Raw genomic sequence first — 14,136 nt, 5'->3', positions numbered from 1 at the left:
AAAAGATCAGTCAAAAAAGAAATCAGTCGAGCCTACTATAGATACAAGTATCTATACTATACTTGTGCTCGAAATTACTGGATAAAGATAAATAATAATCAATGAAGAGAGACTTGCTTCTCAACAGGAGAATCTGGGTGACCTTTAATAATAACCATTTATAGCCTTCTTTATTTGATGCTTTAGAAGACAAAATGATAGAATGCCTAAAATATCTAGATACTTTTTCAGCCATTCCCTTAAAGGTCAATCACAAATGACATATTTTTTTCCTTGCAAATACCTATCCTAAGCTTTTCCAAAAGGTTTTCAAATAAAAATTCAGAATTTACTTGTTCCGCCATCAATTTCAAGATTATGAATACTAGAGTCATCACTGTAAAATTAAGCACATAAACACCCAATGTAAGCATCACACAGATCTTTACACACTTTGCCTAGTAGTCATCAGTTTACAATTATGTGTATGCACAAAGATGGCCAACCTCTATGAGAAAGCTTCCGAATGCAAGTACGTACCTTCCTCCCCGGATCCCTCATGTCTAAAGTTCAGCGGACTCTCTTCTGTTGCACTTTAAACTCTTGCTTTGGATCCAAATTTAAAACGCAGGGTCAAAATAAATTCAACCCTAGCATGTGCTCAGAGATAAGACATGGGAAACGCCCTCAAACAAACCCTTCTTTCCAAATCTTGAACCAGTTCCAGGGAGGCAGGAAGGAGGTGGGTACGTGCTTTGGTCAAAACCCCAAAGGGATGCAAATCCACTTCCACTTAATGTGTTCAAAAGCGAAGAGGAAAGGAATGTGTAAGGGTTCAAGTAACTGTCACCTTTCACTGACTGGAGAGAAGGGCAAACATCTGCTAGTTTTCAAAGGACCAGTTTGGACGTTACGAAGAAATTCTGAGCGTATTTTCTACAGTAGCGAGCAAGATCTGGTTTAAATAGTTTGATGGATCCTACTATTAGAAAAGACAATTCTGACAAGAACAACAACAAAAAATAATAATTAGACAAACCAACCTGTGTAAATAGCCTAAAATACATTACACAGTCTGCCCAAGGCTTTTCATTATCACTTTATTTCATTATGCTGTGACTTTATAAATCACAGCTTTTCTACTAAGCAGTAAAGCCCTTAGGGCAGGATACCTATTTTATTCAATCTGATTAATAAATTTCAAACATTAACCTAAAGAAAACAAGAAAGACAAATACTGACCCACAGAGATCACCAGTCTCACTCCAGGGAGCCCTCTACAAACCAACCAACCACCTGCACTCCAAAACAAGATAAACAAACCACCCTTCAAAACATCTTGGGACTCTGATTAGGCTCCCGTTTAATCTGTTCCTCTCTGACTTCCAGAGGTGCCCCTTAATACCCTCCTCAATTCAAAAGCACAGAGAAAACTACTTGCAAAGCCAGATCTCAAGTAATGAAAGTTCTATAAGCAATAGCTGATTTTTTCATATAGCATATAAATACAAGGGATAGATAATAAGGCTAATTAACTACATTTATTCCATAAAACACATGTGAAAGTCAGTGTTAGGCCTGCCAGTACTGGCCAAACATCCAATGAATCAGTTTAATTATAAATCCCCACATTCCTAAGCAAGGGATTAAATCTCTTTCACAACGTTTTTGTTTCAACCCAGCAGGCTGGTTCCCCCCTCCCCGCCCCCATGAAATGACTAACTTAAAAGGGGACAAATTATTTTCAAAATAGGTAACACAGAAGACATCAATAGAAAGATACCCTAACTGAAACTGAAAGATAGTTATACAATCTGGTATTAGGTGTCAGGGAGCAGCAGCAGCCTCCTAACCTCCACAGCTACCACGCACTACGAGCTTCCCAATATCCTCAACAGACACTCCCTAAAGAGTCCGGCTGCTTAAGGTATAGACTCTCCTTGAAGTCTGATCAATCAGTTCTGGTAGCTCCCCCAGTGCAACTCTTGTTTTCGTTTACTACAACAAAGTTGTTCACAAGACGATGGCTAAGCATCTGTCACCGGTAGTTCCTTACTGCTAAAAAACTACATGCAGGTTATGGTGGGCTTTTTGGTTGTTGCTTTGTTTTGATTTGCTTTAATTTAGCAGACAAAAACATACTGCAGGGTAAGTCTGTTAATGAGTTCCCAGCTTAGGAAACAAGACCGTTTAAAAAACAAAAGAGTAATTTGACCATTTACACAAACAGTTTGAAGAACCGAAGCTCTATTTCTTTGTTTCCAGAAGAACAAATGGGAAACGATCTTGTTTTCCCAAACAATTAGTGAAAACATCTAAAAACGAAGTCATTTTATTTGGGTTGCCAGTACTACGCATTGAAGGAGAGGGGAATGAGACATTTACATTTCTGTTCTCTTGGATCCTAATGTTTCGAAAGCAAATCTAATAGATTACTTTGAATCACCTTTTTTGGGGACCCAGAATAAAACAATTTACCCTACAATGTTTGATTAGCCATTGAAACTAGTTATTTCACACTTAGCAGCCAACACACCACCGTGTTTCCCCTTTGACGCAGTCCCTTCTTCCATTCAACCAGTTCTTAATAAGGACATCTATTACACGATGCCGGTTCAGTCACGGAAGAGCCTCCAGAGAAGAATGTCTATTTTCTATTCCTGAGGCTGCCAAATTGATAATCCACAGAGAAACGTCCATCTGGTCCCACTGGAACATAAAAGCATGTCTGGGTGAAATACTTAACAAAACTGGAAAGTGATCTTCAACTAGCAAAGCACTACTTTAGTACAAGAAACTCAAGATAGTCAAACCTCCAAACCTAAACCACCTGGATTTCACCAACAATAGTTACCATGAAGGTATTAAATGAATGTATCTTCCTTAACATTTAGCAACAATGTTATTTTATACAGTTTTTTAAGCCTGGATAGAGAAAATGCAGCTCAATTATTCTCATTTCAATATAAGGTGCAACCAGTTGAGACTACAGACCTCAGAATTTAATGATTTATCCGGAGAGTTGCCTGTACGTTACAGGAAAATGAGGACTTTGTCTCTGCATTAGATGTTATACTACACCAGAAAGCAGAATACCTTGGAATTTATTTTAATTTGTCACATTTGGCTTTAAAAAGCCCGACAGTATACACTTTTAGCCTCACTGCTTGGAAAAAAAAATCCACTTGGAGATTTCCAATCAGACACCAGGATACGCGCTTTTAGGAAGGATTTGATGACATTCCCAATAATGCTGAGTAGTGAACTAGAAAACAAGCATAACCCTTGGATGACTAGGTTCTCTACAAAGTACATCCTTGATCTGACAGCCACCCAAACCACCTGAAATGATCAGAAGCACCACCCTATTACAAAGCGAAAAGTACAGGTTCAATCCAGAGAAGTTCTCACGAAGAATATGTAGTCAGAATTATCAATTTGGTAGCTGAATTTTCATGATTAGGATGCCTGAAATATAAAAAGAACTGCTGAAAAATCAAGCCACTTCCAACCTGTTCATAAACTCTATTAATTTAGATCTTCCTTAGTTGGAATTTTTCTGTGTATTCGGAAAAAAACTGTGTTGGGTAAATTAAAAGATGCATACTGAACCTGCCAGAAAATGAATGATTTAAGAGGTGTATAAGGCTAATAAAATTGATATACTAATTAAATTTTATTTTTTATCTATTCAATAAAGCGTTCCTATTGTCAATAATGAATATCCAATTATCATAGATAATGTTTTTCAAAACTCCTAAAAATCCAGTAACAACAACTATTGTTAGGTTAAAAAAGCAAGTGGCAGATGTAGTGGTTAAGCATCCGCCTGTCAATGCAGGGGACGCGGGTTCGAGCCCTGGGCCCAGAAGATCCCACATGCCGCAGAGCAACAAAGCCCATGCGCCACAACTACCGAGCCTGCGCTCGAGAGCCCGTGAGCCACAACTATTGAGCCCACGTGCCACAACTCCTGAAGCCTGCATGCCTAGAACCCATGCTCCGCAACAAGAGAAGCCACAGCGATGAGAAGCCCGCGCACCACAATGAAGAGCAGCCCCCGCTCGCCGCAACTAGAGAAAGCCAGCGTGCAGCAACGAAGACCCAACACAGCCAAAAATAAATTAAAAAAAAATTTATATGTATAAAAAAGCAAGTAGCAGAGAAAGACAAATATCATATGATATCGCTTATATGTGGAATCTAAAAAAATGGTACAAATGAACTTATTTACAAAACAGAAATACAGTCACAAATGTAAAAAACAAACTTATGGTTACCAGGGGGGAAAGCAGAGGGGATAAAAGTGAGTGATTGGGATCGACATATACACACTATTATATATAAAATAGATAACTAATAAGGACCTACTGTATAGCACAGGGAACTCTACTCAGTACTCTGTAATGACCGATATGGGAAAATAATCTAAAAGAGAGTGGATATATGTATATGTATAACTGATTCACTTTGCTGTATAGCAGAAACTAACACAACAGTGTAAATCAACTATACTCTAATTAAAAAAAAAGCAAGTGGGAAAACAGTATGTAGAGTATATTATTTGTGATGTATGTTAGCAAATTCATAAAGGAAAATCTGGATGAAAACACAGCAACAATTATCTCTGGGAACTGAGGTTATGGGAGACTTTTAATTTCTGTCATGTATTTCCATAACTTTAAAAATTTTGACCACAACCAGATATTACTTGTAAGCAGGAAAAAACCCCAACAATTATACAGATAAATATTTTTTAAAAGGAAAAATTTAAGCTACCTTCTTTTTCTAAATTAACTACTCTAATTAGTAATATTACCAGCTGATTGTTTCCAATCAGAATTCATAAAACAAATCCATGAAACCAAAAAGGCAATATATTCTAATGGCTGAAGTTTTAAAAAGTTATGTCTGTGTTTATTACTACTTTTATTTTGTTCTTTCTTACTAATAATAAATGCTGATAGTTTAAATGGCCTGAAAAGAACATTCCACGCAAGGTTTCTTCTTGTTTATAAAGTTACCTAGAAGGCAATCTTGTGGGCCAAAGCCATTTTAGTTTTATATATATATCAGCAGATCTCTAAGATGTTAACAACTGCAGTGGAGTCAATGCGGGGGGGGGGGGAATATTCTCATTTTTTGAATGAGAATATTTATATAGGCAGACTATTTATTTTTAAAAAGTTAAAAAAAAAGTTTACAAAGCCAGTGCAGAAGACCTGAATCTGTACTTTACGAGAAAATATCCAAAGGGCCAATAAGTGAAAGGTGCTCAACTCGATAATCATCAGGAAATGTAAATCCAAACCACAAGGAGATATCCATTAGAATGACTCAAATGAAAAGGCCAACATCAAGCACTGGTTAGGATGCTGGAACTGTCACACAGTGCCAGTGGAGTCGGAATTGGTCCAAACACACTGGAAAACTGGCAGGATCTATTAAAGCTAAACATATAAATATCCTATGACCCAGCTATTCCACTCCTATGTATATACCCAACAGAGATACATGCTAAAAACACTTGTATAGGAATGTTCATGGCAGCACTAAATGTAATAGTTCCCAAATGTGACAGCCAAATGTCCATCGATAGTAATAGGGATAAATGTGTCATTCCTTAATTTGGGCGCTGATTACAGAGGCACGTCCATTTTGAGAAAATTCATTGAGTTGTACATTTGTAATTTGGGTATTTTTCTATAAGTATGTTATACTTCAATGCGTTTTTAAGAAAGATGGAAGAATAACACAGTTCTCCCCAAATTCTTCAGGTATTTACTCTCATCTATTTCTTTCTGATACTTATGGAAAAGAAGTGCATCAATAACTGACAATTGCACATTAGGTTTAGAATGCTTTAGTTTTACACCAATTCCTGCTTTTAAAACTGTAACTCCCATTATTTGCTCAGGAAATAAATAAGGTAAGGTTTTTGGATGCATGTGGGGACATTCTATTTCTGAGGGTACTAAGAGGGTGAGTGAAGCTTTTTGGCTGCAGATGCTATGTAATGTCTACTGTCGTAAATCTAGATAAAATACGTATTTCAGTAGGTGATAACGCAGTGCCAGAGCCTTGTGTGCATTAGATAAGGACAGCACGTCTGCTAACATATGAGACTGCAAAATTCTACACTAAACTTCAAAATATGTATCAATCCTAACTTGTAATAAACACATATGATGTTTGCACTGTGGGTAACACATAGCCAGAACACATGTAAAAAACTTATTTCATGAGGTAAACAGCCAGACTAACTGTGCCTGGCTTATTGACTTATAAATTTAACTCAGGAGTTTCCATTTAACATGTCACTAGAACCCAGTTTTGGTTCCTTCTCATAGTCACTAATGGTGCAGAGAAATGAAAGCTGCAGTAAGAGCTGAATCCTCTAAAGTACAGGTTTCAAACTGGTAGCCTCCAACTGGCCCACAGACATTTTTGTTTTTCGTCTTACAGTGTCGTTTTAAAGTCTGACATAGTTGCCAGTATTTCATAGTGATATCTGGTTTTCTAGCTTTCCATGAAAAATTAGAAGATCTGATTACACTGGACCTGCATTTTCAAGTGTCACTAATCAAATGACGGTAAGAGCACAGTGCTTCCCAAGGGGCAGGCTCTCTCTAGTTGACTCAGTTCCTAAGCGTCTGGCCCCTGTAGACAGCGGAGTTTTCTCCACCTGCTGGAATGCAATTTTGTCTCATATCAGTGGTTCACTCCCGGATGTCAAAGTTAAAAAGTAGTGAGCATATCATATTACAATAGATTTTGACTTAACTTTGGGTACTAACTCTTTGTCAAACTTGGTTAAAACAATCTTTTGAGCACACGGGACAAAGCTTAGGCAGAGAAAAGAATTAGATTGAGAGTTAAGCAATGTGGATACTGGTCTTAGTAACTAACGGTGTGACTTTGGGCAAGTTTATTTCCTGGAGCTTCAGTTTTCTCATGGGTAAAGTAAATGGATTTTATTACGTTATTGAACAAAGATACTCCCGGTTCTAAATTCTATACTTTTTTTTTTTTTTTTGCGGTACGTGGGCCTCTCACAGCTGTGGCCTCTCCTGTTGCGGAGCACAGGCTCCGGACGCGCAGGCTCAGCGGCCATGGCTCACGGGTCCAGCCGCTCCGCGGCATGTGGGATCTTCCCGGACCGGGGCACGAACCCGTGTCCCCTGCATTGGCAGGCGGACTCTCAATCACTGCGCCACCAGGGAAGCCTCTAAATTCTATACTTTTTAATTATACAAGTAAATCAGATTTAAAAGCAAGCAAATACTAAAATTAAAAAGATCATGAAAACAATCAGGCAAATATTTTTAAAAGAGAGAATTCAACAAAAAATAAACCAGGTGAACACTCCCACACATCCCGTAACCTAGCAGCAGGAACAAGGATCCTTTTGGAGTGGAGGTTCAGTACAATCTGAGTTAAGACCTCAGATGCCAGGCAAATCCCCACTCCCCTCAAATCTTTCAAACTAGTTTTCATTTCTTTTAAGTAGAAATAATATCTATTTCACAAATCAATGTAAAAGTCAATGAGGTAAGTTATGTAAACTTGATTACTGCGTTTATTACTTGCTCATATGGCATACACTGGTTACTAACGACTGGAGAACAGCAGCTTTTTAAGCACGTGCATAAATGCATATAAAATCTGCAGTTTCTTCTAGAGGGGTTATAAATGCCTTTCCCTGCAGGGCTAGGGGACAGGATATACAATTGACCCTTATTGTTTATGGGTCCCCTATTTGCAAATTTACCTACCTGCTGAAATTTATTTGTAATCCCCAAATCAAAACTCTCAGCAATTGTGCAGTCATTTGTAGACACGCACAGAATGGTGAAAATCTTGAGTGGCCAGACACACATGTTCCCAGCTGAGGTGGAACAAGGCAATGCTTTGTGTTCTTGCTTCAGCTCTCATACTGTAAACAATGAGAGTATAAGTGTCCTTTTTGTAGTTTACTTAATGACACGTTTTTTTGCGGTTTTGTGCTTTTTGTTGCCGATTTTGCCATTTAAAATGGCCCCAGGAACAGTGCTGCAGTGCTGTCTAGTGCTGCTAAGCTCAAGAAGGCTGTGTGAAAAAACGTGTTAGATAAGCTTCATTCAGGTGTGTTAAAAAGGTGTCTGTAAATAGAAATACAAATAAAACAAGGTTATAGGTTGTCTGATGAAAATGTGACCAGAGGTTGGCAGGAACTTAACCCTATATATCCTATAGGAGAAAGGGTTCAGTATTTGCTAATTCAGTGTTCTCAGCGACTTTATAGAACAAACTACCATAAATAATGAGGATCAGTTGTATTTCCACACATTTCCAGTACTGGTGATATTCAGTACATATTTCCCCATAGAAACAGAACTATATTACCACTGTTGTAGGCATTTGTTCAAAGAGAGGTATTTATTAACTTACGTAACTACGTAACCCTCAAACTCTTGCAGATGACTCAAATGTTTGTTTAAATGGCCATTTATACTATTTAGGTACTGTGATTTTAGTAAATGAGCACTAACGCACACACTGCATGGAAAGGACAAGAGCATGCCTCAGTGTTTGGCACACAGTAGAAGTTTCATAAAAATGTCTTGCATAAACTCTTAAAAATCTTCTAAAGGGGTCTGGATTAAAATGGCAGACAACATATCTAATCTTGTTCCTTTCCCAAACCCAACTAAAACAACACTAAAGGGATTAAAAAAAAATCATAATCCCACAAGGATTATGACAGGAGACAGGACAAGAGCTGCAAAATTTTGGAATATAGAAAAATCAGCAGTAACTGACTTAACCGACTCAAGAAAGCCGAATATCTTGCCAGTGGTGAAAAAAACCTGAAAGCCAATCTGATTTACACTCCATGCTCAGATGTTAAGGTGAAGTGGGGTGGCCAAAGCAAGGAAGAACAGGGTAAAAGTATTTTTGAGAAGTTAAGATTCCCAGATACCTTCCCTTACTCGATGCCTCTGAATGACTGCCCCTCTTCCTCTGGACTGGGGGACACCAAGCCAGTCAGAAGCACCTTTGAGGACATGGGCACCAGACAGTTTACAGGTCGATTAGCAGCTACATACACATCAAATGCTGCTGAGCCTTCCCTTACTGGGCTCCTTCCACCCAGAAATGCCTGTGTCCAAATTGTACTCCCTGGGCAGGAGTTTGGAAAATCTTCCCCGAGAATCTCATTAGTCACAAAGGAAATACCTAAAGATACACTGATATGGGGTTACCCAACAAATGACACAACTGGATTACCCGACTGTGATGCCTCAAGCACACAAGCCTCACCTCCAAATTTAGAGCTTCCAGTCAGCTTCGTAGTCTATCAATCTTGATTATGAGGGAATAATCAAGGATTACCAGAAATCTGACGAAAGCCTTTAACATGGAAGATAGTGTTAAAAAACAGAACAGGCCTAAAATGGAATTGTTTACGGTTGGTCAAAAAAAGAGACTAAATTATAGTTTCGGCTCTCCCAGAAATGGAATCTTAAACCAGTCAATCAGGAATTGCCTGATTAGCACTAGTTAGGTAACCTGCCTGATAGACCCCTGCCATCCCCTAAAGGAAAGCAACTCTGCAATAACTAACCTGCTGTTTTGCTTAGTGTGACTCCCTTGTTCCCACTCCTTTCCCACCTGAAGTCTTATTTTGTACAGCTCCTCGGACCTTTCTATATGCTAGATTGGATGCTGCCTGATTGGAATCGATTTTTGCTCAAATAAGCTCTTAAAATTTTTAACATGCCTCAGTTTCTCTTTTAACAATAGCAATCAAAACAAACACATAAAAAGCAACCTGGAACAAACAGAAACCATGCAGGGAGAAGGGAACTTGAAAAAAGATACAGGGAGTAAAAAAGACAAAAATATTATTAAGCTCACCCAACAGACAAAACATACTGCAACTGTTGAATAAGAACAGGGTGCTCTAAAAAAGAAACATTCAAGGAACATAAAAAAGAGATCTTAGAAATTAATAATATAATAACAGAGACAAAATATTCCATCAGAGGGTTGGAAAATAAAAGTTAAAGTCTCTCAGAAAATAGAGCAAAAGAACTGAGATGGAAAATAAGACAGCAAAGATTAAAATCAGAGGCCAGGATCCGGAGGTCCAACATCCAATTAACTGGAGTTCCAGAGAGAGAACAGAGAATAGAGAAGGAGAGGAAAATATCAACAAAATAATTCAAGGAAACTTCCTAGAGCTGAAGAACATCAGTTGCCACAAGGAAAGGGTCTACCAAAGCCCAGCATAATAAATGAAAATCAAGCCATACCCAAGGCACATTGCTGTGAAATCTGAGAAACCTGAGGACAAAAAGAAGATTCTATAAGCTGCCCAGGCGGGTGGGGAGATGGGTGATGGGAACCAAAACCAAAAGCAAAACCCAAGCCAGGTAAACACATAAATGATCATGAATCAGATGGCTCTGGGCATCACAAAAGCAACACTCAGCAGCAAGCCAACAGAACAATGTCTGCAAGATTCTGAAGGGAAATGATCAACACAGAATGTTTACCTAGTTAAACAAGTAATCAAGTGGGAGGGCAGAACAAAGCTATTTCAGGCATGTAAGGCCACAAGAATTTATCACCCATGCTTCTATTAAAGAATGTGCATCACACCAAAATAAGAGTAATACCATAAAAAGGTATAAGCATGGAGTGCAGCAAATGGGAACTCCAACACCGGAAAGTGATATCCAAGGAATTCTGGGAGGATGGTGAAGGGAGAGACTAGGATGACAACTGAGCTACCCATGGGGAGCAACGAGGCCTTAATCAAGCAAAGTGGCTCAAGGGACAAGTCATGCTGAGGAAGTCATCACCAAGATCCCTGCTGCCATTGAGGACAGAATTCTCATGTTAAGACGATTTCACCTAAATCCATGTTGAAGTTTAGCTCACAGAAAAGCCCTTAACTGACAAAGTAAGCATTCTCCATTAAACTTTGGAAAGTTTTTTTTATAGAGCTATGAAATCATTTTAAACTAACATTCCAAGGACAAAGGCAGTTGTGCAACATAAAAGATAGCTTTGAAATGAATACTGCACAGTATGGTTACTTACAGCATTTAAAAGCTGTAATAGACTTCAGGCATAAAAATTCTGCATCCTATGATTTATAAATGGAGTTCCAGTAAGAAAAAAAAAGAACATACTTGGTTTTTGCCACCTTCACTTCCTTTATAAAAAAGGTTGTTTGTCTCTCAAATGCCTTTTATGGAACTTGATTTTGCCATGCTGACAGTATTAAAAGACCAAAACAATGTACTTTGCTATGGAAATGGCTGAGTAAGAGAGTAGATTATGAAGGCCAAGTAGATCACCTCAGAAAAGGAAGCCAACACCCAGCCATGTGGGAACCCAAATTTGCAGTTTGAAACAATCATACTTGTAAATAAGCTTTTCCGCTACATTATCATTTCCCTAAAACCTCAGTTTTAAAAGCAGGTCTATGCAGGGAGAAAAATCCTGTAATAGTTCAATACTTTTTTTTTTTTTTTTTTTTTGCGTTACACAGGCCTCTCACTGTTGTGGTCTCTCCCGTTGCAGAGCACAGGCTCCGGACACACAGGCTCAGCGGCCATGGCTCACGGGCCCAGCCGCTCCGCAGCATGTGGGATCTTCCCGGACCAGGGCTCGAACCCGTGTCCCCTGCATTGGCAGGCGGATTCTCAACCACTGCACCACCAGGGAAGGCCCTCCCCTCTTCTTTTAATGTTACTAGTTCTTTCGGTTTCCATGGCTGATAGGAATTGCAGTTACAAACTGAATCTAATTTGCTTAAGAGAATGAAAAGACCAGCCAAACTGGTAGACAATCTTTGCAAAACATATATCTGAGAAAAGACTAGTATCCAAAATATACAAAGAACTCTTAAAACTCTACAGTAACAACCCAATTAAAAATCTGGCAAAGGATCTGAACAGACACCTCACCAAAGTAGATGGCAAATAAGCATATGAAAAGATGCTTAACATTGTACATTATCAGGGAAATGCAAGTTAAAACAACAGTGAGGGCTTCCCTGGTGGCGCAGTGGTTGAGAGTCCGCCTGCCAAAGCAGGGGACACGGGTTCGTGCCCAGGTCCGGGAAGATCCCACATGCCGCGGAGCGGCTAGGCCTGTGAGCCATGGCCGCTGAGCCTGCGTGTCCTGAGCCTGTGCTCCGCACCGGGAGAGGCCACAACAGTGAGAGGCCCTCGTACCGCATAAAAAAACAACAAAACAAACACACAAACAAAGAAACAAAAAACACAACAGTGAGGTACTACAACACACCTAAGAGAATGGCTAAGAAACAAAACACTGAAAACACCAATTACTGGGAAGGATGTGGAGAAACAGGAACTCTCAACTCATTGCTGATGGGAACGCAAAATGGTACAGCCACTTGGGAGGACGGTTTGGCAGTTTCTTACAAAACTAAACATACTCTTACCATAGCATCCAGCAACTGAGCTGCTCGGTATTTACCCAAATGAGTTGAAAACTTACATCTACAGACAAAACCCTGCCCATGAGTGTTCACAGCAAGTTTATTCAGAACTGCCAACACCTGGAAGCAACCAAGATGTCCTTCAACAGGTGCATTGAAAAATAAATTGTGGTACATCCAGAAAATGGGATATTAACCATTGCTAAAAAGAAATGAGCTATCAAGCTGCAAAAAGACATGGAGGAACCTTAAATGCATTATTACTAAGTGAAAGAAGCCACTCTGAAAAGGCTACATACTGTATGATTCCAACTATGCAAATTTCTGGAAAAGGCAAAACTACAGAAACAGCAAAAAGCACAGTGGTTGCCAAGAGTTTGAAGGGGAAGAAGGGATGAAGAGCCCAGAGGATGTTTAGGGTAGTGAAACTACTCTGTATGATAGTTTAATGATGAATACATGCCCTTACACATCTGTCAAAACCCACAGAACATACAACACAGAGTGTACTTCAGTTAGTACGATAATAATGTACCAGTATTGGCGCATCAATTGTAATACAGCACAGTAATGCAAGATGTTAGTAACAGAGGAAACTGTCTTGAGGATAAGGAGGTATATGGGAACTCTGCACTTTCCACTCAATTTTTCTGTAAACTTAAAACTGCTCTAAAAAGTAAAGTATAGGGCTTCCCTGGTGGCGCAGTGGTTGGGAGTCCACCTGCCGATGCGGGGGACACGGGTTCATGCCCCGATCCGGGAAGGTCCCACGTGCCGCGGAGCGGCTGGGCCCGTGAGCCATGGCCGCTGAGCCTGCGCGTCCGGAGCCTGTGCTCCGCAACGGGAGAGGCCACAAGAGTGAGAGGCCCGCGTACCGCAAAAAAAAAAAAAAAAAAGTAAAGTATATTACAAAATACAGTCTATTAAAAACAAATCTAATTTGTCAATTTATAAAAATTCCTACTATTCTTCCCCAAATTTTATCTTAATATTGTCTAGTTTACTAACCAATGTTCTATAATAAAACATTCCATTTCATATCCTAGCTTTCACCCTGCTGGTCCACTTGACAGGGCAATAAAACGGTTAAAATTCTCTAGTTTAATACATAGGCATTATAACACTATCATTCAGAGATGATGTAATTGACAGTGGTTCTCTGAAGATATAAATTAGAATCCATACTGTATCTATCTGGTATAAAATATTCTTCTGCTAGAGGATGTATACAGGAAAAATCTTCAAAAGTTAGATTTATAAGGTCATTTCAAAGTAATGCTCATGTTTAAATAACTTGCTGTTACTCTTCTAAATCATCCCCCACCACTCAAAAATATGTCTAAATGGGAAAGGTCAGCAAAATGTAACTTGGTTTGCCTTATGAGCCTTCTATTTTATATAGTATCTCTGGTGTTCTGCCCTCCTTCAAAAACAGGAATACAATTCTGGTGCACGTTGACAATCGAAAATATCTTCTCTGTAAGTTTCTTCAGCTTAATCATGCGTTTGTCTTCATTTTTTAAAAAAAGCACCCCACCACCTGAAGAACAGAGTTTACAGTAAATTTTAGCAGATTTGTTGCCACATATGCAACTAACAAAACGTGCTACAACAGCGAAAAACTAGTGTGTGCAACATACCAATAAAGCTATTTTTGAACAGCCCTAATGTCTTCATTCACAAACCTGTAGGAA

At 39.1% G+C, this 14,136-nt stretch overlaps 1 protein-coding gene across 4 annotated transcripts in view; it reads right to left on the bottom strand.

Annotated features, from left to right (window-relative positions):
- Positions 1-14,136, bottom strand: part of XPO7 (exportin 7) — an 85,504-nt gene that overhangs the window by 37,784 nt on the left and 33,584 nt on the right. For 2 of the 4 annotated variants that reach the window (XM_027092099.1, XM_027092101.1), the window contains exon 1: positions 520-555. The exons of the other annotated variants lie outside the window; for them this stretch is intronic. In XM_027092099.1, coding sequence (XP_026947900.1) covers positions 520-540 — 21 coding nt within the window. In that variant the 5' untranslated portion in view covers positions 541-555. Of the gene's footprint in view, positions 1-519; positions 556-14,136 lie in introns of those variants that run through there. 4 annotated transcript variants of the gene reach the window in all.

This window comes from Aethalodelphis obliquidens, unplaced genomic scaffold (genome assembly GCF_003676395.1).
Source record: "Aethalodelphis obliquidens isolate GAN/ISIS:26980383/991018 unplaced genomic scaffold, ASM367639v1 scaffold74, whole genome shotgun sequence".
Lineage (NCBI taxonomy): Eukaryota > Metazoa > Chordata > Mammalia > Artiodactyla > Delphinidae > Aethalodelphis > Aethalodelphis obliquidens.
The sequence above is the reverse complement of the archived record's forward strand: the minus strand, read 5'-3'. Positions and strand labels throughout refer to the sequence as shown.